This window comes from Pyrgilauda ruficollis, unplaced genomic scaffold (assembly GCF_017590135.1).
Source record: "Pyrgilauda ruficollis isolate IOZ18807 unplaced genomic scaffold, ASM1759013v1 scaffold46, whole genome shotgun sequence".
Taxonomy (NCBI): Eukaryota; Metazoa; Chordata; class Aves; order Passeriformes; family Passeridae; genus Pyrgilauda; species Pyrgilauda ruficollis.
Genome location: NW_024526155.1, coordinates 3,782,455 through 3,808,398, shown reverse-complemented (window position 1 = coordinate 3,808,398; position 25,944 = coordinate 3,782,455). Strand labels below are relative to the sequence as shown.

Below are 25,944 nucleotides of genomic sequence, written 5' to 3'. Positions count from 1 at the left end.
TGGAAGATGCTGGATAAGGCCACCCTGCTCCTGTTCCTGCACTTGGTCACATGCTCCATCTCCTCCCCTCTCTACCCAGCTCTCAGGTAAGTGCTGAGTGCCTTATCCACACTCTCACCCTGCCTCATCTCTGACCTTGTGCAAAATAAGCAGGTGCCAAACTGAAGTTGCCAGCACTTCTGAAAGCCAGATGAGCTCTAAATGTGTTTCCAGGCCTATTTCTTTGCCCTGTCTTACCTTTGTGGGTACATTGCTGGCCTAGGGGTGATTTCCAAAGAAGGCAGGCACCTGATGGAATATTTCAGCCCAAACAGTTGGGTTTAGAATTGAATGCTGGGCTCTGTAAAGGGAAATCTGGCAATCTCCAGAGCACTGATAAAAATTTGTGGCTGCAGGGCACCTGCACTGAAGTCAGAACTGCAGATATTCTAGTACATGAAATCTACAGATACCTATTAATATTTCCCAAGTATTTCCTTGGGTCTTAGAAGTTGCAATTCTGCTTTGTACCTCTACAACTCAACAGAAGCCCAAAATCGAGCATTGGCTTCTCTAATGTAGATTTGCCATGTCCCATAGAAAACGTTTAAGCCTTGTGCCAAAGCCATGGCACCATGACACCAGAAACAGTGGGATTCTGCTCAAGGCTGCTGGGAGCTCAGTGAGGGGTGGATGTGTGTTTGAGGCAGCTCTATAAACCATCTATAAACCATCACTGCTGGAAGAGCTGCAGGGCAGTTTCTAGCTGGGGAGAGTGACAGGCAGTACTTGTGTTACTGCTAAGATGGGATGACAAATGGAGAAAGAAGAAGCAGGAGAGTAGGGAAAGATGGTTAAGCAGACTGAGCCCCAGCTCGCATCTGAGCACCTCTCACAGTGTGCCTGGGGTTTCTCTTGCAGGTTCAGTCCAGGGCCGGTTGCTGGCAAGGCCATGAGCTTCCAGCTGCAGCACAGCAGCTCCCTGCAGAGCCACAACCCCTTGGCAGAGGAGCAGGAGGAGGAGGGTTTGTTATCAGACCCCACTGAGAAGAGGTTTGTACCTCACCTGCCAGCCCTGCTGCTGCAGAGTGTGCTGGTTACCGTCTCACCCCAGCCCGGGAGCAGCTCAGTTAGTCCCAAAGCATCACCCATGTCCAGAGCCATGTCCTGCTGTCCCCACCAGCAAGGACACACTGACAGGGGCAGGCTCGCAGGCCAAGGGCTCCTGCAGGGAACAGAATTTTCCACTGAGCTCTGGGAATCTACCTGCAGGGATGCTAGAGCCTCTGCTTTCCATCTCTGCCTGGAGACAGAGGATGATTATTTCTGTCTGAAGCACAGAGGTCTCATCCTTACAACAGTGGCTCCAGCCCAGTGGTTGTGCTTCCCTTACCTGTGGATTTTCTGGAGCCTGGGTCTAACCACAGGCTAGAGATCTGCCACTGTATCCCAGACACAGCCCTCCCAGGAGGTGATGGTGCTGCTGCAGAGCACAGGAACAGCCCAGCCCTGCCCTGCCCTGGATATTTCATTTTGCCTGCTGCCTCCATGTCAGGACTGAGCTCCCTCAAATCCTTTTACCCTCCAACACTAATGCAGTCCAACACTACCAGGTGTTTGCTGCGGTTACCTGCCCTGATATCAGCCCTGTGACACCTGGGCTGCTCAGTTTTTTTGTCACTGTCAGCTCACAGAGCACACTGTGCTTCCTTTCCCCAGGATGCAGCGCCACGCTGATGCCATATTCACGGACAACTACAGGAAATTCCTGGGGCAGATTTCAGCCCGAAAATTCCTCCAGACCATCATTGGCAAGAGGCTTGGGTAAGCCCCAGCACCCTGCTGCCCTAGGGCTGGGTTTTGCCTGTTACCCTGGGCAGTGTCTTCCATTCACCTGGCAGAAATAGCTGCCTTTCACTGCAGCAGAGGCAATCTCTCCTGCTGCTCCACATCCCAAAGGGCATCCTCATCCCTACAGTCTTGGATACCCCTAATCACAGCTATCATTTAGCAGCCTAATTAATGCTTTCCTCCAAGGCTGTAAGCATCAGATCAGCTGAGAGTTCTGCTGCAGTACTAACAAGCAATAATATTTGCTGGTAATATTTGCAATGATCCTTCACTGGTAGGGAACTGTTATCCCTGGCCTGGTTTTAACACAGAATCCATTACCCTTGGCTACTTAGATCACTGACTGCCACTGAACAAGAACAACTGGTCAGATGCAAGCCAGCCCAATCCATCTTCTAACAAAGCAGCAAATACAGCGACCAGTTCCTTGCTGAAATTAAGCAGAATGGCCTTAGGCTCAGTCCCAGCAGGCTCCCTTTCTGTGCTGAGCCAAACTTTGAGTGAGGGATGAAAAAGCATCTCAGAAACAAAGAGGTTTCTCATCTTCACCAAACAGAAGCAGCGAGAGCAGCCCAGGGGAAGGGGTGCAGGAATTCCTGGGCAGGCGCCAGTCCGACAGCATCCTGATGGACAGCCAATACCAGCAGCAGATGGTGCTGAGGGACTTCCTGGGAGCCATCCTGCAGAGCCAAAGGTGGGTGGGAATCGGGTCATTCTCTGCTCACTGCAGGAACACACCCAGGTCCTTATTGCTGCCTGCCTGCCAGGTGTGAACCTACTGAATTAAGTGTTGTTTCAGGAACAGTCAGGGAAAGAATAAGGCTGATCTCAGAAGCAGGGTGCAGATAAGAACAGCCTGTCCTGAGCCAGCCTGCACCACACAGCAGCACATCACTCTGCTGTCTTCTCAGCCTTGTAATCCAGTAAAATAGTAGCAGAAAAGAGAATTTCTCTCTTGATCCCAGTGATGCCATCCTTGTCCTCTTCCTTGACAGGCCTCAGGACATTGACAGCAGTGGGCTAGAAGGCTTTCCCAGCTCCCTGGCCAAGCTCATGTAAATACTTCTCCCTTTTCCACCTTCCCATGCTCTGGTGAGTACCATTCCCTGCTCAATCCTGTGCATAACTCACTGCTGCTGCACTGCTCACGGTTTGAAAGCTCTCCTTCAGCAATGCCAGCTCTTACTGCTGCCCATGAAAAAGGTGCTTGCTGCAATTTAAGGGGGGAAAAAGCTCCCAATCAATATTGTCAAGTACCTAAACTCTGCTGAGTTTGAACAAACAGACCACAAGTGCTGTGAAGCTGCATGTGGATGTCTGGGAACAGGCTTGCAGCAACCCAAAGCAGCCTTGCAAAGCTATCTGAGTGGGAGTGCCTGAGGGTCTAGGCCAGGCTCAAGGCAGACAAAAGTCTTTCTCCAGCAGCAGAACCTGTCTCTAGGTCCCTGGGACTTGCCAGGTTTTCCTTGCACTGGAGAGCAAGTTTTACTGTTTTCTGTATCCCTCACTCCTGAAAACAGTCAGCTGGAACTTGATTTATGCTCCAAGTCTTGCCATTCCTGGGGGACTGAGAGAGAGCAAACCATCCATCCTTGGGAGTACCTTCACTTGATCAGCTGTCCCACAGAAATTAAGCCTGTCCAATCCTGCCAGCACAATACAAAGGGATGTGGGGAGATCAGTGTGCAAACTGAACAAAAGAGGGGCTGGGGAAGAGAGGGAAGATCAGAACTCTACATAAATCACACCTGTGGATTCATCTGGCAAAGCATAATATTCCAGCATCTCTCTTGCCATGCTTGACTTGGTTACCTTTCCACAGATAAGGTCAGGAAAAACCTCCAAAGGATGAAAAAATTTCTGTGTGTGCTTATGAAGTTTTCTGGTAATTCTCTTTTCCTCCTCTTTCTGTCTAGAATAATTCAGAGCTCATGGACCAAACTGTACAGTGAGCCCTTCATGGCAGTGAAGACACTCCCAGATGTGAGCAGCTGGAAACTGATGCATACACTCCTCAGATCTGATCAAAGGAATGCAGTGCTGAAGCACTACTTAATTTACTCCAGCCTTTACAGTTTAACTCCCCTCTTGAAATACTGCTCTGTACTAAATCAGAAAAAAAACACCTCTGTGGTTTAACCTCAGGCTGCTTTACACAGAGACTAAAACAAGCAACACACTTGTAATCCTGGGGATGTTCTGTCTGCTAATTAAGGTTTCAAATCACAAAGTGTGGCAAAATTTCTGCCAAGTCATCTTTCTGTTTGAGGGCCTGATTAATAAATATGAGACCACCAAAAGGCACCTTTAGGCAACTTAGTAAATTGATTAGAGCGTTCTCTAAATTGATGCTGATGGCACAACCACACACAGCAAGGATCAGGGTGAGGTGAGAGATGAATCCACACATCTCCCATTCATGGGAAACACTGCCCAGGGCTGCTGCTGCCTGGCTGCCTGACACAGAATGAACTCTAAAATGCGCAGCTACAGTTCCTGCTCAGCCTTGAGGAGTTCAAGCTGAAGTCACAGCTCTGCCAGAGCTAAAGGGCATCCCTGTTTCAACTCAACCTCCTGTTAAGTGCCATCCCCTGGCTCTGAATTCACCGTGGCTACAGTTACAGCTGTAAATGTTTTAACAGAAGTAAGTAAGTTATTAGCCCAGTGACATCATACAGCTCCTTGCTTCCTCTCACCCCAATCCCCCTGTTGTTTGTGTAATAGTTATGTCTTCAGAAATGTAAATAACACCAGCATGGGGTCTGCTCTCCCATCAGCAGCAGGAAATAAGAGTCGTTCTAAATAAACCTGTCCAACAGCAGGTCAAGATGGCTCTTTTGTTGAGACCTTCTCTTGATTCTGGGCCCAGAATGGAAGATGCTCCTCAGAGACAGCTGTCAAGTGCACCAAGGATGACTCAAAACTGGGCTAACGAAGGCACCAGCTCCAGTACCAATAACAACACCAGGATGGCAACACGGTGATACATAAATGTGTGTTAAGGCCTTTGAAATCTTCCCTCCTTGCACTCGAACAATTCTGTGTTAGTCTGCAGTAGTTACCATCGCCAGGTGCCATGTTTTAGGATAGGAGGCTCCAGTGTGCATGGAAATTTCATCCTTGCACCAACTCCCTCCCTGGTACAGCCTCCCTGTTCAGGTTTTACAATTCCAGCTCCAGGGAAGTGTTACAAACCACCCAGCAGGACGGGGAACACTGAGAGGATGTTGAGGGACAGCAGTGAAGCTGTGACAGCAGCAGGAGCACTGATGGATAACTGCTACCCTTGCATGGGCAGGCAGCTGCCAGAGCCATCCTTCTGCTCCACAGTGCAGGAATACACAAAGGAAGAATCACCTGAGTAGCCTGGTTCAAAATGGGTTTGTAAACCTGTTCTGTAACAACACACTCAAAGCCATTAGGACTTACTCCCTCCAAGGAAAGGAATTACAAAAAATGAAATTCCTAAAGCAGTGAGTAGACATAGTAGCAAAATGAATTTAAACTCTGTTAAGTGGCATAAAAGGCATATGCAAACATTGGATTGGATACTGCCAATAAAATCAAAACCCTTTCAAAAACATTTCAGAAAGTGTTTGGGTGATTAAGTCTGTGATTAAATGGATGGGTGAGTGTAGCTATTTGGAATAAAAGAGACTCCTTTGGAGGTTCAGTTTGCTTCAAAATGAGGAGACAATCTCTGCGAGATTAAATATAAAAACAAATAAAGCAAAAAAAAATATCTGAGGACTAAAAGATCAAAATAATAAAAACAATCTTTTCTAATCTACAAGTAGTACAATCAATAGCAACACACACAGCTTAGAGAGGATAGATTACAGGGGCACTCCACGATTCTCCTTTTGCATCCCTGCTCTCCTTGGATAACATGCTGCAGCTCTATAGGCACAGGGCAAGTTCTGTCCTAGCACAAAGCACCAGCAGAAGGAAATAGCTACAAAGCAAAGCTGCTAAGTGAGCAGTAACAAAATACAAGGCTAAAAAAATATTTCAGGATAAATGACTATGAATAGTAGCTTAGTTATTTCTTGTCTAAAACTCCTTTAGTCCCAGAGGACTTGAATGCAGCCTGAGATCTGGTGTTAGAAGGAATGCAGAGGAGGTCAGAGAAGTTCATTAAACCTCTGTGGGTCCATGCTAACGTTTACACTGAACAGCTACAAAGAGCAGGAACTGTGAGCTAAGTGTGAGCAACAGCATGGGGAAGAGACAAGGTGGATTTAATAAAGTGGGGTCACGTCTCACGCACGTGAAATGCTTTGGAGGATTCAGCTCCACACCCTCTATGCACATGCTTGCTTGCTGATGTAATGTTCCTGGATTTCCAGAAGACATTTGATAAGGTTCCTTTGCCAAAAGGCCTTTAAAGCCACTACCCTTGACACAGGATGCACAGGAGCAGGGGAGGAAGTTTTCCATGTGAAAGTTGCTCATCAGGAGGAGATTTAGGCCTTTGCTCATTACTATCTCTGAGTCCTTCAGTAACACCCAAAGCTGCTGCCTCAGTACTGCTTGGTGGTCCTGAAGGGAGTAATTAAGTGAGAAATTAGTTTGAGTAACTCAAACATGGCCACATGGCAAGCAGCAGACACCTGGCTTTTGATTTCATAGAAAACCAGAAGCAACAGCCTCCATCAAACTGGTATTTGGAGTGAGAAGGTTACTGCCAGAGGCTGGAAAGAAAGTGAAGCCCCCTGAGGACCCCCAAAGCTGCTGGGCCAGACTCAGCCAGGCACACCAGCACCACTGCTGGCTCCCACAAGGCCTGGCCCCAAGGGCCCAGAGCAGCTGGGCACAGCCTGGAGAGGGAGAGACAAGCCTGTAGTGGGGAAGGCAGCCACAGCCTCAGCCAAGGGACAGGCAGGAGGGGAGTCCCCCAATAAACACAGCCCCCAGGGAAAGGACATGAAAGAACAGGAAGCTTCACACTCAGCAATGACTCACCACAATTACCCCCCAGAAAAAGCTCTTTTCATTCTCAGGTGAGCCCAGCTTCCAATCACTGCCTCTGAGACAGCCAAAACACAACACTCAGGACCATCCTTTCCTCCTCTTTATTCACAAATCTTTAGGATGAGGAAGGGGCACCTGGGGAAAAAGCAGATTTGTATTTTCTTCTTCCTTTTTCTCAAAAAGAATTCAAATGTCCTGGGAGAAGGGGAGAGGATCCAGGGAAGAAAAGATTTTCCAGATTCATATGAAAAGCACTCCAGTAGCATGAACACAATGATGAAAATAAAGATTTTAAAAAAAGTTTAACTGGCACCCTTTTGACTTAATGTATAAAAAAGAATTATCTTCTGCCTTCCTTCTTCTGGCCTTTCAGTTATTTATTTGCTTCTGTTCTGAAAGCATTTGCTTTGTTTTTCCACATTTCTTCCATTCTTCTGGTACTATTGTGTCCTGGAAAGCAAAAAAAAAATAAATTAACTCTTCCAGGCAGCAAGGCACTTGCTTGTACAGTACAAGTCTCCCCAGACCCCTCGTTCTCTCTCAAAAGCAGTTCTTTGGACAAACTTCCCCAAAGCAGCTTATTGAGTGATAAACCAGCACTGCTCTAAAATAGGGGATGGAATTCAAAGAGCATGGAAATGGTCAGAGAAAATGAAGATTAATTTCTGGTGCAAAAGGGATGAATGTGCCTATTAAATTACAGAACTGAACAAAAGAAACCAAAACCAACCCAGGCTGAAGGCAAAGCCTGCAAGTACCTTAACTTCTCATTTTAACAGGGCTGATCCATCTGCTGGCAATTGTTGGTCCATGTTAACAAACAGATTTTCATCTCCCCAGGAAGATCAGGCAGGGTTAGCACAGCAAACCCAACCTTTTGAGGTCCTTTTGCCTTCCACGATGCCACACAGGCACACATGGCATGACACACAACTGACAGAGCTGGGGCACCAGAAAACTAAGCAATGAGGAAAAATGCTTGTGACTGCACATGGAAGCAAAATCTAAATTAGGGTTTGTGGATATTAAGTTATTTGCAAGATCTCAGGGCCACAGACAGCTCTGAGAGCTGCAGCCCCTCTGCTCTGAGGCAAAGCTCAGGGAGTTGGGGATGCTCAGCCTGGAGAAGGCCCAAGGGAGGCCTCACTGGGGCCATGCAGGACTTGAAGGGTGTTTATGAAAAGGAGTGGGATGTTTTATACAGGCAGATGGGGCAGTGGTTTTAAACTGAAAGAGGGCAGGTTTAGGAAGGAATTTGAAACTCAGCATGTGGTAAGGCACTGGCACAGGTTGCCCAGAAAAGCTGTTGTTGCCCCATCTCTGGAATTTGTTAAAGGCCAGGGCAGATGTGGCCCTGGATGTGGTCTACTGGATGGTGTCCCTGCCTGTGGCAGGGGGGTGGAACTACTGGACCTTAAGATCCCTTTCAACCCAAACCAGTCTGTGATTCCATGATCCTCTAGGATTACTTACAGCCCATAAGGAATGAAGGAGTTAAAATACGAGGCTGAAAAACAGGAAACATGCATGCTGTGGAGAAGACACTTATGAGGCACTTGGTAACAGGCCACTAAAAGCTGCAAACCACTGGCCCAAAGTGATGTTAAAGAGAAGCATCCAGGAGCCTGAACAGCAAACACAGCAGTCAAAAGGACAAGTGACAGCCACCTCCAGTTGCTCTCCAGTAATTTGCTGTAGCTTGTTCTGTGCTCAAGTACCTCAAAACACTCCAGGGAGAGAAAAGACAGCAAAAGGGTGTTTTTCTGAGGGACATAACGCCAAATTTTCCACAGGTAATTTCCGTGCAACCATCCTGCATGCTCCCTGATCTGCAGACAGGAGCACAGGGCACACCTTTTGTGTGGCACAACCTCCCAGTGCTGGTTTTGATTTGCACCAAAAAAACTGGGCTCCATTCAACTCCCCATGTGCCTGGAGCACTGACTGTGGATGTGAGGGGAAGCAGATGCTCAGATGTACCTGTGCACAACATTGTACACTGATTGGTGTCATCACAGGACCCATCCCACAAACTCTTCCTTTCCCCACAACAAACCAGTGCACTGAACAAGGAATGAAGCCTTCATGCACACACACTCAGAACTGGGCAGTCCTGCCCCCTACACCACAGTGCACAGAGCAAAGTGGGACCTTACCTTTGGGAATGAAAGGAAACAAAGGGCTTTCTCCTGGCAAAGGGCAGTGCAGACCCAGCACATGACTGCATGGAATGGAGGGGGCTGGGAGCTGCTGCTGCCTGAGCCACCATGACCAGCACAGTCCAATGGGAGGGTGACCCAGGACTGGGTCGTGTTCTCAGCTGAGAGAGGTGGTGCTGACCTGGCTCTGTGCACAGAGCTCTCACCACCCCAAAGGAGGATGTAATTCAGCAGGCAGAGTGCTGCAGGTGGGGATAGGGAGTACCAGCAGCAGGGTGGGAACAGCCCCAGTGTCAGCCACTTTCACCATGGTCTCCTCCAGCTGACATTGCTAACAATTTATTTATAGGAGCAATAATATTGTTTTATTTCATCATCTGAGAGCTGCTTGATGCCCACAACAGCATATTTACATGTGCACATATCAGCACACAGACTTCAGATAATTCAGGAAATCACACAAATGCAATTTAGTCCCAGAGAACCTGTCCTGCTAATCAGCCCAACCCAGCTGCAGCCAGGGCTTCCAAGGACTGATTTAAAGCCCACTAAGCAATGTTGGGGGAAGCAGCTTCAGCTCACATATTTTTTGTCAAAGGAGTGAGTGATGAGGTGAAATGAAACAGGCAGCATGCCCAGGGAAAGGCAAAATCCAAAAAGGCCCTTACTTCCTGAAGAGCTGGTCACTAGCAAACCCCCTTTTACCGCAGCGTTCTATACTTTGCCAACCTACTGCTCTGCTCTGCAGCGATCCTGCCAAAGGAGAGAGGGAGAAAGGTTCAGAGAAGACAGGAAGGAAGAAAGCAGCCCTGTTCCAGGAACCAGACCCAGTGACAGAAACGCAAAAAGCAAAACCAGGCCTTCTGGTAACTTGTGTAACAAGATGGTTTATACAGACAGCCCCCTTCCCTCTCCTTCCCACGCCTGCTGTTGGCCTCCACAGCTTTGGCTCAAAGTGCAATCAGGTTAATTGTCACTGCACTTCAGCATCTGAGACAGGCAGGCACTGCCTTCACAAGAAGATATCTTTTTGAACTTTAAAGTCGTCTACAAAGGGTTTAACTTTAGCCTCAGAGAGAAGTTTTACTTTCAAATTTGCCATTGTAGTTGCAGCTTCGTGTCATTTACAGTGAAAAAGCACACGGACACCCCCTGCAGTGGTTTGAAGCAGGAACCAACCACCTGCATTTATGTGCTAACAGAAGCCCTGGTTGAGCCAAGACACTTAGAAATTTGCTTCATTGTATTATTTTCCCCCAAATCTGTATCCTAGGCAATCTGCACTTAATAACAATGTCTCATTACTCTTTCAATGAAAAAGGAAACATTATTAAATGACATAACAGTCCCCGGGGCAACAAAATTCCTACAGGAAGTTACGCTAACACAATAAAATGCCAGTGGAGAGAGCTGGACATCTAAGGGAGCAAGTCTAGAAAGCTGGGAGGACAGTATGAAAATGGTTAATTACATTAATCATCCTCCTTGACACAGCCATAAATGTAGAGATGTTTTAAAGAAAATAAATCAATGCAACCCTCCTGAAAATTATATTCCTATGGGGTTTTTTTTTACAGCTCTTGTCCTGGTTTTAACAGAGTGTAATCAAAAAGGTGAGACCCCAGGGGTATCTATGCAGGTAGGTATCCAGCAGCTCAAAAAGGGGAAAGTAAGGAAAGCACAGGTGTGACGGCAAAGCAGGACAGTAAATCATCATCAAAGTCAAATGCTACATTAGTACAAAAGCTTAAGTCTCACATGGAAACTGTGTGTGGCAGAAGTGAAGGAGAGGGAATGGTGTGACCTCTGACCAAGGCACTGCACTGGCAGATTGGGTCAGCAAACTGCTGGCTGCCCACGCCAGGGCGGTCACCAGACACGATGTGGCAGAAGACACAAGTGTGCAGAGTGAATCCAATGTCAGAACAGAAAGGAATGCTGTATCCCTCATATCTAGCAGAATTTTCTCTGGCTTTGCTAGTGTTTGTTGCCTCTTGCCTGTTGCTGCACAGCTGATAAGCAGCTGCTTCCGTTTTCCCTGCAATCACCCCTTAGCTAGAGGAACACAACAGTAATTTACTCCCACCTCACCTTCCTCCTCTTAAAACCTTTATCACAAGCAGAGCTCCCAAATAGTTTGGCCTCTTCTACATTTATAGTGGCTTCAATAACCTAACACTATTCTAAGAGCTTCCTTCAGCACATGCCACATGGCCAATTCTCTCTGCAGGAACTGCTCCCTGGGGACAGCCCCTCACTGCCCTGCTCAGATAAAGAGGCAGGGAAGTGGGGCTGAGCAGCCCAGCCCCACACACAAGGTCCAAGAGCCCAAAGCAGTGGTCACTGACACACAGCAGCACCCTGTGACCTCCTCCCCACTGATGTTAAAGCTCTGTCCCCCCCTTACCTCTTCACAGCTTTCTGAGCCAGCATCCTGTTGCCTGCCAGGAATGTGATGCCACCCAAAATGGCCAAGTACTTCAGAGTCTGGAACATGTTGAGCTGAGTCCAGTAGACATACATGAGTCCCAACATTGCTGGGGGGAAAAAAGAAAAAAAGACAGCCCATGGCTGAAACTGCATTTCAAAGACCAACCATTTGTCATCCTCAGAACAACTGTACTGCCAGGCCTAAGCATTTGTTCCCATCCCATCTCTGAAGCTCTGAGTGGCAGCTCTAAAGACCACACATTATTGCCAGGGAATGAAGACATCTGGGTTCCCATTCTGGAGTGAAAATGTGACACTGACAGCTTGCAACCAACTGTCCTGTGGCAGAATTATGGACATATTACAGACATTAAGGGCTATTAAAAAGAGGAGGATACCCTGGATTTCAATAGGGGATATTAACCTCACACATCTGTAAGGCCTTACAGCTTTATAAAACTTCCAAGTAACCTGACTTGGACTGAGAAACATAGTGACATTTGGAAATCAATTCAGTGTTCTCCCAACCTGCTGCGTTTTTGAAATTCTACCAAGACAGTAAATAACTGTGTAACCACAGACACAATAAAATGGATGAAAAAATTTGGTTCAGCCAAAGAACCAGAAGTGCTTTTATGGAAAGAGCTTTAAGGAAAAGATGTAGCTTTTCACTGTTGAGAGTCCTGCAGGTCTCAATCCTCACAGAACCTCCACACTCTCAGAGGATAAACATGCAATAAAGTGTGACTCTGGAAATAAGAAGTTCTATCAAGTACAGATAAATGGAGTGAGAGAGGGGCCTGGATAATGATGGCTGTTATAAGCTGATGGCCAAAACAGGTTTATCACCATATTAACAATCATGAAAAGCAGGAAGGGAGATGGAAACAAGAGAACAAGTGTTATGCTGTTATGTCATTAGAGTTAATAGACCACGAGCCCATTAACCACAGGCTCTCATCTCTAACTCTCAGGTGAGGAGGTCAAACACACAGAAAGCCTCTGACACTTACCAGCATGTCCCAAGTGAAAAACAATGGTGCTGGGAGCAAAGCTGAAGTTGGAGATGTTGGCACCTATCTTGATCCACTAAAAAGGAAAAGCAACAAAATTGGAGTTGAACAGCCTTGTAAACACATACTTTTATTTTAAACTTCAACATCTTTCAAGCCTGTTTGTTTTAGGATCTTCAGTGAATCCAGTGTATTCTCTACAGAAGCACTTGTTTACTACTGCAAGAAGAGACAGCAGTAATTTTGCTAAAGACAGCATTGTTGAGTTCCTTCAGTGGAAATGTCTCCTGCTACTTCTGACTGCCCTAATGCAGTTCCTCAATATCTTAAACAGATGAGAGAAGACTGCTCCAAATTTAAATAGTGAAAAAGAAATAGACATTGGCATTTCTACACACTTGAATTAATTTCCATTAAAAATAATAATTAAAAAAAGGATAATGCTCTCATTTAGGACTGGTCCAAAGAACAGCTATAGATACCAGATGTTTGCTCACACTAACACTTAATAGTTTTTGACTACAAAAGATAAAGGCATTAAGTTTGGAAAAGAGGAGAGCAACAATGAGTTCTTTCACTTAAGTGTCATCAACTTGTATATTGTGAACTCCATAGACCAGAGGACATGATTGCCTGAATGCCAGCTTTCACTGGGACTGGCTAATGGGAAATTACTGTTGGAATCAGTTTCGTCTTCCAAATAAGGAATAATTTAACTTGTCTCAGTGAGATTTTTATTGCATTAAGTTGAAAGCACTGACCTGATGATACAGTGAGTAGCAGGGGATGTTTCAACTACAGACACTCAAATGTCCATAAATGGGAATTCAATCTGATAGGATTAAGTAACACAGATTTTGTGATGGATTTATTACATGTGAGGCAGAATAACTGCCTTTTCCCTGTGGAAGTCTAATGTTATTGTAACTTAATCTGCCCAGTCTTATTCACCATCCCCAGCTGAAGCACACTGAAGAAACTCATCCACCTACTTCCACTTGGCAGCACTGTTATTCTGCTTTGACTAGAACCTCAAAAAACCAAACCAGACCAGTGCTCTGCACTGACATCTGCTAGCTGTGACTCCAGCACTGCTGTGCCAGTCAAGATTAACCAAGAGTTTCAGCAAGAAGTTGAGCTGTCCAACCTCCTAAGTGACTCTGACTGGATGGGAAGAAGTGTTGTTCTTCTGTGACCCAGTTCACTCACCAAGATGAGCAGCAAAAGCAGTGGGGAGAGAACCAGTGCTGTGAAAGTGTTGGAGACCACTGTGGGAGGCCTCTTCTCAGGTTCCCTGAAGAGGTGCTGCAAACAAACAAAACCAACTCATGAGCAGGAGTATTCCAACAGAGCAGCTCCTCTGCTCCCAAGCTGCAGCCCTAGTGCTGCTCTCAGAGGTTCCTCTGGGTGGGAGCCATTCCTCTTAAGGCAAAGACTGACTCGTTAAACACAGTGTCTATTCCAGTCTCTGCATGTTTGATTTGTTGCACAGTTAACTTTTCCTTGCACTCACAGAAGCACTTGTTAGCTTGACATCAGCCCAGATGGCTGGAATGAAACAGAGACCTTTCTGGGGTGCTTACCTGGCCAAATTTTCATGTTTGGGTCTTTTCACTGACACCAGTTGCTCTCCCATAGCTAGAACACACAGTTTTTTTTTATTCATACACCACAGAACTCCAACAAATTTCTTTCCATTAAGCAGTAACTCTGGTCTTCCTTTAATTACATTACTTACAAATAAATTATGATGAGGACACGTAACACTAAGCCCTCATCTCCACATATAATCTTGACTGTACCTGGATTTCAGGTTTGGGAACAAAGAGGTTCTTGGACTGGACTGTGGATGGTGCATCCTCCTCTGGGAATGTGATCACAACATCAGCCTGGAATGAAATTGTGCAGCTTCATGCATTTAGATCTAAATGCATAAAACTTATTCCATTACCGTGCTCTATTTCCCTATTTGACGACCTATGATTTACATAATTTTTAAAGGAAATTGAGAAAAAGACACCATATTTTTTAAGAAGCAACCTTTCCTAAACAGGGACAGTAATGTCATTCACCCATCATTAAGAATAGGACTTATTTCCAGCAGAGAAAGAACAGAGGTTAAACCTTGAGAGCCTGCTGTGAAATTGCATCAAACCCATAAACCTTCTGAAGTTGCTGCACCACTACATGATGAAATTAATGTTTATTTCTGTCTTGCTTTGATGTTTACTTGAAACTCGCAAAGAATAGCAAACCTCAGAGCCCATAAATGGCCAAAAGGACTCTCATTCACTCAAAAGAACAAAACATTTGAGTTTTTGCTTGCAAGCCTGTATCACGTCCTCCTGTTAGACTGTCAGTAATGACAAAACCACATCACCCCACCTCCAGCTACATACCACATTCCAAAGGATTGGATTTTCCAGAGTGGCATCTCCAATGATCAGGTAAAGAGTGTAGGTCCCAGAGGCAGAGTCAAATTCAGTCTTTCTTTCAGAGGTATCCAGTTCAAATTTGTACACATTCTTGCTGTCTGGCTCTGCAACAAACACCACCTCCTGGCCAGTCTTTTGGTTGTGAAGTCGAACAAAAGTCTGCAAGGAAGATTGTAACATTCAAGGACTTTTCAGCCAGCAATTTACATAAAAAAAACCAAACCAGAAGTGTGCTTTTACAGGGCAGGCTATGTGCACTCAATCTGTGGAGTTAAATACAACACAATACCAGAGCCAGAAGAGATTTGATTTAACAGACAGACAAAACAAATGAAGTGAATCTCCCAGCTAGTGAGATCATTAATCTTCACAGTACATGTCAGAAACATAAGGCTTCTCAAAACCTATCAAATCTTTTCAAGAGCAACTGTCACCTCAGATGCTTCATGATGGAACATCTTGGTAACACAGCAATGACAAAAACTGTCCTAACCTGGTGAGGGATGAGTTCAGCTCCACTGTTCACATCTATCAGCTGGAAGGATAAAGCAAAGTTCTGATGGCTGTCAGCAGTGAATGAGCCCTTGGCTTTGGCTGGGTAAGCTACCCTAGGAGGGAAAAAAAACCACACAGAACTGAGGTGATCTTCCAAGAGAAGGCCTGGTGCTCAGAGAAACCAAGGCTCTAGTCTAGAGTCAGGGTTGCCCTTCCAGAATCACACACCCCACGCTGTTTTACCTGGTTGTTTTTGGCGCAATGCTCTGATCTTTATCCACGGTAGAAAGATCTACATTAGTAATCCCCACTTCTGTGGAAACTTTCACTTTCAGCTGCAACAAAACACAACAGAAAATTCTTCAGAGCACTCTACACACACCAATTATGGCCAAGTTCAGATGCTTTAGCTCTTCTGTCCTTCTTCCCCAAGGAGGGTCTTATGACTAAGCCCAAGTCAGAGCCTGACCTGCACAGAAGGATCTACAGCAATTTACCTTCTGGCAAAGCTCCAGCAGCAGTCACTGACCCATCCCCTTCCTCCCTGCACAAGCTGCCAGTTCTGCAGACACCAGCTTCTCAGGCATGCTGGAATTAGCTGTCCTTGAGAGAGCTGTTTTGAATGAAACAGTCCAACTACCCAGATCCAACTAGTTTTCCTTTTGAACTAGCAGAAGCTAGCTATTAAAGGTTACATCACATATGATACAACTTCACACTGCCTGTGCATGTCCTTCTACTTTCTGGACAGCAATTTGAGACAAGAGGTCTCCAGACAGCAACAGTTCTGCCTTTGTTGGCTCCTAAAACCCAACAGGTTTCCGTTGACTTTATTACCAGCAGGCAAATGCCAAAGCATTCCTGCAGACCTGCACTTTGTCCAGCAAGCTTTCCTGCAGAGTCACAGCATTTACCCCTCAGTGCAGGGCAGCCAATAAGGCCCTGTCATTTATCTCACTCCTCTGTGCTAAGTGCAATATAAACCCCAAGCAGAGAAATTATTTCCTGCCCTTTCCCCAGCCCCAAACCACAGCCCATTCAGGCACTGAGCCGACTGGGTTCGACTGATTTCAATTCTTCTCTCAAACATAAGCAGTTACTGCAGTCTGTAGTTTTTAATTAGCACATTTGTTCTCACAGCTTACAAACGCTCCCCATGAGAATTGAAGTTTCATTGCCAAGACATTTTTCATCTTATACTACAATTTGTTATTACAGGTTTGCTCATGTGAGCCAGCCCCACACCCTCAGCCTGAAAAATAATTCACAGAGAACCTGTAGGAAAAATATGTAAAAACATTAACTGAACTATTCAGGTCAGACTTCAAAGACAGTCATCTTGGCAGTTCCTTTACAACAAAAAGTGTAATTTAAGAGAGAAGCTACCCCCAAAAATGGATCCATTAACATGCAGATGATTCAGGCTAACTTTAGCAAAGCCCTCCTTTGTTCCAAGACGGGAGCAAAGAAAGATGGACTAAGAAATATTAATTTTTAAAAAGTTGTATGGAATCAACTCAGATCTGCTGCACACAGCCCCTCCAACTGCACAGTACACAAACATCTCTCAAATATTTTAATGCCAGGAAATGCAGTCTCTGCCTGAGTAATAACCCACTGGTTTAGCTCATTACTGTCAAAACGATGGTGCATTAAGGACAATTAATGCTAATAACAGTAAGGAAAAAAGCAGCTCCCCAGCAGTCCTCCCCCGTAACAATGTGTCTTATTAGCAGCAGTTCCCACAAAGCTGCTGCACTAATACATTCCTGCCGGTGCCTCCCTGTGCCAGCCTCAGCTTAAGCAGGACAATCCAGTCCCTTCTGACACCCCTGAGTGCCATTACTGCTCCACTGACAGGTCAATTTGATACTCAAAGCAAAGGTCAGCAGTTCTGTCTTCCTCCACTCCAAGCTAAATATGCTGGAAGACTTGAAATGTTAATTGTTTCCTTAAATAGGTGATTGAGGGCAAAAATTAACCCTGGGAATGGACCTCTTTGGAGAAGAGCATTCTCAGCTGTTGACACTGGGGTGAATACATGAACAGTCAGAGAGGTCACATTCCTCTCAGTGTAACAAACTTGAGAAAAAGAAAACTCCAAATATTTATACAAAACTGCTCTTCAGAAAGGTGTTGTCTAAGAGCTTTTGCCACCAAGACAGGGCTGTGTGTGCATGAAAAGAAGACTTCATCTGCTTAGGTCACTGCTTCTCCACTACAAAATCTTCACCACATGCACGGTTTGGAAATGCCAAAAGACCCCCTTGACTCTCTTCTAGTGCTCTAGAGCTTACACAAACAGACAACAACAAATGCTCAGCTTGCACACAGCAGGCAATCCCCAGACAACTGACAGCCAAGCCCTGAGATTCATGGGCTCGACTCCGGAATGCTCAGAAGAACAAAAACTTGGTAGTCATTCCTGCATACCGACTTAGGGCTGCCATATAAACACTTCCACTGTTACCCTTTGTTCATGTGCTGTCAGATCAGCATCTAAGTGATAAGACAGGTTTGAAATTTACACAAATCCCTTTTGATCATGTATTAATCTGGTTACTGGCCATAATCCTGAGTCAAAATCCAATGCATTACAGAAAAGCATGTGATAAAAATTCCATATAACTGGCAACATCTTTCACAAGCATAAATAAAAAGCTGTTTCAGTGAATAGGCACAGAATGAAAATACATCAAAGAGCACACCCACCTCCACTTTATTAGCAATAAATCGCTTATCTCCATCTACACTGATAGAGAAATCATAATATCCACTTGCAGGTTTCACACTCATGAAGTTCAGCTCAAAGAAATCTCTGTAACAAAACAACCCAAGGTATTAAGAAGCCTCCAAATATGCTACATTAAACAGGTAAACAAACACAGCATAAAACTAACACTGCTAAGTGCAGTAGGAAAAGAATTCTTCAAAGCTGACGAAAGTCAAAATAACATTGGAATTTCCCACTCCCAGTCAAAAGAAAAAAACAACAGAAATTCACCACCACCACCAAAAGTGATCAGTCACTCTACACTAACAAAACACAACCACAGCATTTTGAGTTTTCTATCACAGAAACATTTCTCTGGTGGAAAAACGCTTAAGGAAAAGTAAGTCCAACATTGACTAAATAACACCTGTTTGTCTTACTCTAAAAATAATCTTATTTTCTTACCCAGAGAGAGTAAATGGCAGCTGTTGAAGGACAGTGGCTTTGCTAGACACAGACTTGGCTTGGTCAAGCTTTACAGAAACTTGAGTCAGTAGCTGGGACATAACATTGGTCACTTGCAGCTACGAGAGAAAAACCAGCATTTCTGTGAGACTTGGCCCAGAAGGAAAGCAGGAGCACAGACAACCTGGTACCCCTCTCTGTTACACACCCAGAGCTCTCCCCTGCTCAGCATCCCAGCCTCCCTTGTTCTTTCTAACGCAAGAGGGAAGGTGAAGAGCTGACTTCCACACCATTCCTTCTTGAGGCAGCGCCTGGTTAACCAAAGTTCCTAAGAATCACTTCACAAAAGCACTGCAATCCCAGATCTGCTGGAGCCTCAGCTACAGAGCCAAAAGTGAAAGACATCAGCTCACACTTTCAGTCAGCCAGAGCTACAACACCAGACTGAGCCAAGATCTGGGGCTAAGGCCTTACCCTGAGCAGGGGCTGGTGATGGGACACAGCTGCAGGCCCGTCAGGGACAATGATGATGGGCAAGTGGAAGCGGTTCTGGGATAGGGCACCTGCAGCACGAGCAACGCTGAAGGCCTCTGAGAGTGTCTCAAAGTTCTTCTTGCTAAAAATGGCATTCATCAGCTGGATAACCTGATCCTGAAAGAGGAAAAGCCAACCACATATAAGCACCAGCAGCTTCCCACAACATTGCAAACTGGCTGAGTATTATGTTATTAATGAAAACAACATTCATAAAAGACTGTTTAATTTTCCATTTGCTTTAAAAACAGTTCAAATTATGAGGCAACCCAAAAATTATCTACCTTTGGAATTTCATGTGCATTCTTATTCTTGGCTGCGAGTCTCCAACCACAATGGCTGGAACTGTCTCAAGAACTTGGAAAAGCAGAATATAGATCCACCTTTGCAAATGATGTGTTTCAGGGTAAAAAGATGTCGTCAGCTCAACTACCCAGACTGCATGTGGCTGCAAAAAGACAATTTAGCTGCAAGAGCTGCGCTATTATCTTCATACAGTGGAGCAGGCCCAGGCTTAATGTCCTGGCTGGGAAGGCCATGGAACAAGGCACCCAATGACTCTGGAAGAAGCCAGTCTAGGCCCATGCAGGCTTATCCCCTCAGGCTCAGCAGTGTCCTCAAGCTGAGAGGATTAGCTTTAAAGCAGTACCACCAGGAGCACAGAGCCAGCTCTGCCTTTGGGATGTGCCAAAGCTAGTTTGTTCTCTCCAAAGCAGGAGTGGGACAGCATCCCCCCAGCTGGTTTTGCAGGCTGACTCAGTAGGGTTAGGGCACCTGCACCACTCTCTGCAGATTGTTCATTGCCCCTCATTATTCAGCTTCTTCCATCACTCCCTGCTAGTCTGGAAAACAGAGGGATTGGCTACCTGGACTTTGATCCAAACCAAGGATTTTGGGCTAAATTCTGATGAGAATGAGTACAATCAAAGACAATGCCAAACAAAGCAATAAGGACACAACTTACTGAACACTTCTAAATTAAATTCACTGCACATCAAATTCTTACTCTTCTGCTTCTACCAGTGAACACCAAACATCACAACTAGAGAAAGCATCCAGACAAATGCTACAAAACTCCTGCACAGTGCAAATCCTGCAGTGCTTTTAATGTCTGTGGAGGGCATGGCACTGCTCCAGACCTTAATCAGCAACTGACACACTCATTGAAGTTGGGGGGGAAAAAAGCAGGGAGTTTTTTTTTTTTTTTTCAAATACTACATGTTATTTTTTAAAGACAGTTTTGTGGCATTCCAAAGGTACTCTCACAATTCAACAGAGATAAAACCTCAAGCCCCAACAGCAGCATTTCTGACAGCACAATTCTGAAAAAAACTAAACAATTTCCCTTAATTGGTCTTTTTTTAAGGCATAATTTGGATGCTGACAGTTTGAATTGCATGTGGCAGAATCACCACCTCAAAAATGACACCAAAATTACTTTGCATTAGCCTGTTTGGCAGCAGTGTGGAAAAGAGCCAGTTCTGAACTCAGATGTCTTACACTGGCTTCAGTCTTAACCCTGCCACTTTGGCTCGTGCTTTAGGGAGCTGCCATTCTCACTCCAAAGTACATCTAACTCCATTAACTTGTGGGGGAAAAAAAAAAATCATGTGGATAGCTTGCAGTAATGATTTCTGGCTTAACCAAGATCAAAAGAAATTTCCAGCAGTCTTTCATCTTAGACAACAAGTTTTTCATCTGGATTCCTGCAGGCACAAGGTAATGTTGTCTCTCTTTTGGGCACCCCAAACTGGGGTGCCTGCATTTCCTCACAGATAAATAACATTTGCAAAACACCCTGAAATGCTGGAAAGCACTGCAAGTGCCAAATACCAGAACAAACTCTGAAACAAGGGTTTTTTTCAACATCATGCCTCAATAAACACAGAAAAACTAAGTTTCACTTGCAATTTCTGTCTGTACACTTGAAAAAGCAAAAAATCCAGCCTGTGATCTTTAAGTTGGAATTTCCTCTTAGATTCTGTTTCCTAGCACTCCCTCCACAATGTCCCTTTTTCACTGGGTGTGCTCAATACTTTTCCCAGTAGAAATTCTAGCCAGTTACACCAGGCTTTGGCACTGCACCACAGGGATTGAGCAGATCCTTTCTGGGAGCTGGAGTGTGCAAGGAAGGAAAGGGCAGGTACAGACCTCCTTTATTGCTGGCTCTGTACCCACATGATCTGACAGCTTATAGGCAGCAGCAACAAACAGGGCAGTAGTCTCAATTCCTTCTTCAAACTGCAGGTAAACTCCACCCAGGTCATCCAAACGAGCAACAAGATCCTGACAGAAAGAGTTATTAAAATTTAAATTGCATTCTAGAGGATCCACAGAAGTTAACTCTGCTGTTAGGTCTTTAATCAAGAATTATCTGTATGGGATCAATGATATATTTTGTACTAGTTATTTAGAAACAGGAAGAAAGAAAATCCTCCAGCCTTTAGTGGATTTAATTATATGTAAATGTCAGGACTGTCTATTTTTCAGTCCACTGTGAAACAGAAAAAAGCCCAAGGAATTATCTGCTTGAAAGCCAAGCCACATCATGCAGGCAGACAATTAGCCAGGCTGGTTTTTCATTTTGTTTTTCACATTAATACATCTTTTAGTTCTAAAGCAATCTAGCAAATTTCTGAGTAATTAGAGAGCACAGTGTGTTCCTACCTCAATCTCCTCAACAATGCTACTTAGATCTGCCTGCTGGGACAGGTAAGATGCCGTCTCCAAAGCCTGGATGGTTCTTCAACAAGAACAAACAAAACCAAACAAGTGTGTGATTATTCCTTCCTTAAAAGCCAAACACCATTTAAATCAAAGCAACTGCATTTTCTATTCTGAATGAAGTGTAAAACAGCTGTTCCTGCCTTCAGTTCACTCAAGAGAATTAATCTGAAGTGATTTAGTGTGAACTTAGCATTCATTACAGAACGTCACTTCAGCTGCATCAGTGCTGCAAGGAACTCACAGACTCAAAGAGAGAGCAGAGAACAAACACCTGATCCCTGCAGAGCACAGATCCCAGACTCGCTACTGAGGCTTCCAGGAATCTGCTTTTTTAGCCAACAAAGCAAGTTTTAAAGATTCCCTTTCTTCCCCAGCCTTTAAGGGACATTCTGTTCTCGTGTTTCCCAGTGAAACAAATTTTTTTGGTGATAAATGCCAAGATTCTTTCAGCTTACTGGCACATATTTTCCAGCTCACAGTGAAGGCACCTCAAACTACAAACAGGGCTGAGAAAGAGCATTAGGTCTGCTGCAATCATAAATGACACAGAATTGTGGTTGGGCATAAAGCAAAAATTCTGTTATCAATCCTTTTAAGAGGAGGCTTTTTTGGGATACCATCCCTTACTGATCATTATCCTTGAACTAAATTGATTATAGAAGTTCATTTACAAAATCATACAAAAATAGCCCCAAAACTCAAGCCCCCATACGTTTTCTTCCCCCGAGAAACAACAATGAACTGGACAGCATTTACTCTACCACATCTGTATTCCAAATATTAAGCATTAAAATAGTCTTTAATTCAAACCCCAGTAGCCTGGAGGGTAATCACATGAATCCCTCCTGTGTGAGACTTACGCCAGCACGCTCTCCTCCTTGCTGAGCCGAGCACTGAGAGCACTCAGGGCTTCCTGGGATGCCAAAGGAAGGCCAAAGCCACTCAGGGCACCAACAGCGTGGAAGATCTGGGTGACTGAGGAATCCTCACTGACAGCTGCCAGCAGCAGCTCCCTGGTCTCATTTGAAATGGTGACCTGAGGAAGAGCACAGGAACACTGATTCACACTTGAAAAAATGTGGTCTTGAAATCACCACTGATTCCCTCCTGGAGCAACACCGGATTGGTGAACTTCTATAAGCTTCTGGGAAAAATCCTTTTATCATTCATTACTTTTTAGTTTAACTGATTAAATCCTTAAGTATTGCTGTCAACCATCAATTAGTCAGGATAATCCATGCAAATGTATCCTGGCAACCTGCTACTGCTTTTCATGTGGCATCACCTCATTGTTAGTAGCCAGGGGTACTGATGAGAGACAGGGCTTGGGTAAGGCACCCCAGCTCAGCAAGGGTGCTCTGCATCTGTATCCAGCAGTGTCCCAACACCAAACAGTCTGTCACCCACATAAAGAGCTTCTAATTGACACAGTCCTGAGAATTCTAACAAAATGTGCTGCCTTTTTTCTTAGCCATCAGTGTTTAATTAAAAAACTCTGGACCAAATACTTGTGTTAGATATTCATACTTTGCCTTGTGTAGAGCACAGCCAAACATTTATTTACCTAAGGCACAACAGAGAACAGAATCCACTAAAAGAAAGTAAAACTTAAGCATGAAATAAACCCAAGGAAAATATCAAGGTGAGTATTTTCTTGGTGGTTTCTGTCTGCAGAACTCCACACTCACCTCACAGGCTGACAGGACCTGCATGGACTGGGCAGCATAAAAGAGGGATTCAACACTGCTGGAGTCCACGTGAGATTTGATGAACTTGCATGCAGCCTGTGGAGAAACAGAAGTTAAACCACTGAAAGGAGATTTAAATGATACTCTAAGACAATTCCATTAACATTCTGCATTTTTATACCCCCCAGATCCTACTCTGCCAAGTGCTGCACAGAAACAAGGATGATTCCTACTAAAAGACATAAGGAATTTTCAGATAAGCTCTACTGCAACCGTAATTCAAACCTAAACTGAGCATAATTATAAAGCCTATCAAAATTAAAGTCTAACAGGTGTATTTAGTAAGGCAAACCTTCCAGGATAGAAAACAGAAATTCTGCAGGTGAGCTTCCTTTCCAGCCGTATATCACACCCTCATTAATGGATACAGAATTTCAAAGAGTGCAGAGAGAAAAGTGGAGCAAGCAGGTACAGCATAAAGGTAAGCAATGGCACTGCTTGTTAATTTGTGTAAACTGACAGCTGGATAGATGGATCACTGGGATGCATTTTAACCACAAAATAACCAAGAATTTAACTGCTCCTGAATTCAGTACTTGAACTGAAACAAACTAAGGGGAGCTCTGTTTAAGAGTACAGTGCACCAAATGTGCCACAGGCAGGAAACTTATCCACAAGGCACTTAAACAAATTGATACCCACAGTGCCATCACAACGGGCCGTGGAGGAGCGAGCCCTGCAGCCACCAGTCACAGGCAGCGAGTGGAGAGAGCCAGGGCCACCTTACCGCCCGCACAAAGATGCAATTTATCCAAATAACACACGAGAGTCGCCAATTACCAGAGATACTCCGGTGCTTGCTGAAGATATAACGCTTTTGTAAACGTTCTACATTTCCCACACGGCCCTGTCCAAGCAGAGCTCTCTCTACAAACTCATATTATGTTAATAATTCGTCATTCACTGCTGTGCAGCAGCCCCTCACACAGCAAAGCGCCCCCGGGCAGCGACAGCCGCTCACCTTTTCATCCGCCACGCGCACCCCGAGGCTGCTGAGCCCCACGATGGAGTAGTAGGCGGCCCGCACGTCCGTGAAGGGCCGCTCCAGCACCGCCCGCAGCCGCGCCAGGTCGCGGGCAGCGAGACGATGGCTGGGGACAAGGGCCTGGGCACCGGCGAAGAGAAGCAGGAAGCTGAGCGCCGCCTCCAGACGCAGCCGCGGGCCTGCGGAGAGATAAACGCGTTACCCCGCGTCCCCCCATCCCCGCGGCACCGACACCGGCCCGGCCCTGCCGCCCTCGCCTCACCCGGCGCCGCCATGTTGCCGCCCCCTCCCGCGCCACGGCGCCGCTTCCGCCCTACGCCCCGCCCCGGCCCGGAACACGCCATCATGCTATGGGGGGGGTAAGAGGGACGGTGTATGTGCGAGGGTCCCTCAGGTCCACTGCTGCCCGCTACCACAACCAAGAAACTGTGAACGAGAGTGAATAGAGTCCGGCAAGAGAGACAGAGGGCGGGCGTCGGGCGGCGGCGGAGTGGCCAGGCCATGGGAAGAAATTACTCCCCCAGGTGGGGGAAGTGGTACGGGCCTCCCGGCGGGCCTCGGGGGCGGCCCCCTGGCGGGGATGTGGGCTGCGCTGATTGGCCAGGGCGCCTTAAAGGGGCCGAGGCGGGAAGGCGCCTGAGGGCTGCGGCGGTGTCGGGCTGTCATGTCCCGGTGCCCTCACGCTGTGTGAGCCGTGCCGTGCCGTGCCTGTTGGTGCCGTGCCTGTTTGTCACACCGACCCCGAGCCCATGGAGACCTGAGCGGGGCCGTGAGTTAGACGTGCGGGTGTTGCCGGTGTTGATGGGCGGCTGATCCGCTGTGCCCACAGTGTGGCTGTGCCCACGGTGTGGCTGTGTGGTGTGGCTGTGCCCACGGTGTCGCTGTGCTGTGCGGTGTCGCTGTGCTGTGCGGTGTGGCTGTGCCCACGGTGTGGTTGTGTTGTGCATGTGGCTGTGCCCACGGTGTGGCTGTGCCCACGGTGTGCTGAGGCGATGGCGCTGAGCTGGGTCCGGTCGGGTGTGCTGCCAGCTGCCGTTGGGGTGGGATAGCGGGTGGGAGCAGAAAGCCCCTCACAGAGGGTGCTGGCACTGCCCAGGCTCCCCAGGGAATGGGCCCAGCCCAGCCTGGCGGAGCTCCAGGGCATGGGGACACCGCTCCCCGGCACAGGGTGGGGTTGTTGGGGGTCTGTGCAGAGCCAGGAGTTGGACTCCGTGATCCTCCTGGGTCCCTTCCAACTCACAATATTCTACTGTATGTTCTGTTCTAATTCTGTGATTCCAGTCTTTTGTTTTAAGGAAAAGAGGAATGGGCTGTCTGGCTGGGAGCTGCCAGGAGTGAAGTCGGGGAACTGAATGGTAACTGAGGGAAAGGTAATTTTGGAAGTGGGAGGTCACAGCCACTGACTCGTTGACTACCTGCTGCAAACAGACCCCAGA

The 25,944-nt window shown here is 46.1% G+C and overlaps 2 protein-coding genes across 3 annotated transcripts; one reads left to right on the top strand and one right to left on the bottom strand.

The window, feature by feature from the left end:
• On the top strand, window positions 1–2,889 carry GHRH (growth hormone releasing hormone). Its single transcript, XM_041478840.1, has 5 exons — window positions 1–86; window positions 901–1,032; window positions 1,699–1,803; window positions 2,387–2,524; window positions 2,826–2,889. Exons 1-5 carry the CDS (start codon window positions 7–9, stop codon window positions 2,887–2,889), a joined length of 519 nt encoding a protein of 172 aa, XP_041334774.1. The 5' UTR covers window positions 1–6.
• Window positions 2,890–6,891: 4,002 nt separating this feature from the next.
• RPN2 (ribophorin II) lies at window positions 6,892–24,814 on the bottom strand. 2 transcript variants are annotated; one of them, XM_041478799.1, is made up of 18 exons: window positions 24,771–24,814; window positions 24,485–24,687; window positions 23,464–23,559; window positions 22,636–22,811; window positions 21,716–21,791; window positions 21,200–21,334; window positions 18,989–19,165; window positions 18,515–18,633; window positions 18,049–18,154; window positions 15,580–15,671; window positions 15,335–15,449; window positions 14,806–15,000; window positions 14,209–14,295; window positions 13,616–13,711; window positions 12,407–12,482; window positions 11,371–11,500; window positions 9,632–9,716; window positions 6,892–7,254 (listed from the first exon to the last, which is right to left on the bottom strand). In XM_041478799.1, exons 1-17 carry the CDS (start codon window positions 24,781–24,783, stop codon window positions 9,665–9,667), a joined length of 1,944 nt encoding a protein of 647 aa, XP_041334733.1. In that variant the 5' UTR covers window positions 24,784–24,814; the 3' UTR covers window positions 6,892–7,254; window positions 9,632–9,664. The 2 variants fall into 2 exon arrangements, with proteins under 2 accessions (XP_041334733.1, XP_041334734.1); XM_041478800.1 differs by lacking the exon at window positions 9,632–9,716.
• Window positions 24,815–25,944: the final 1,130 nt, after the last annotated feature.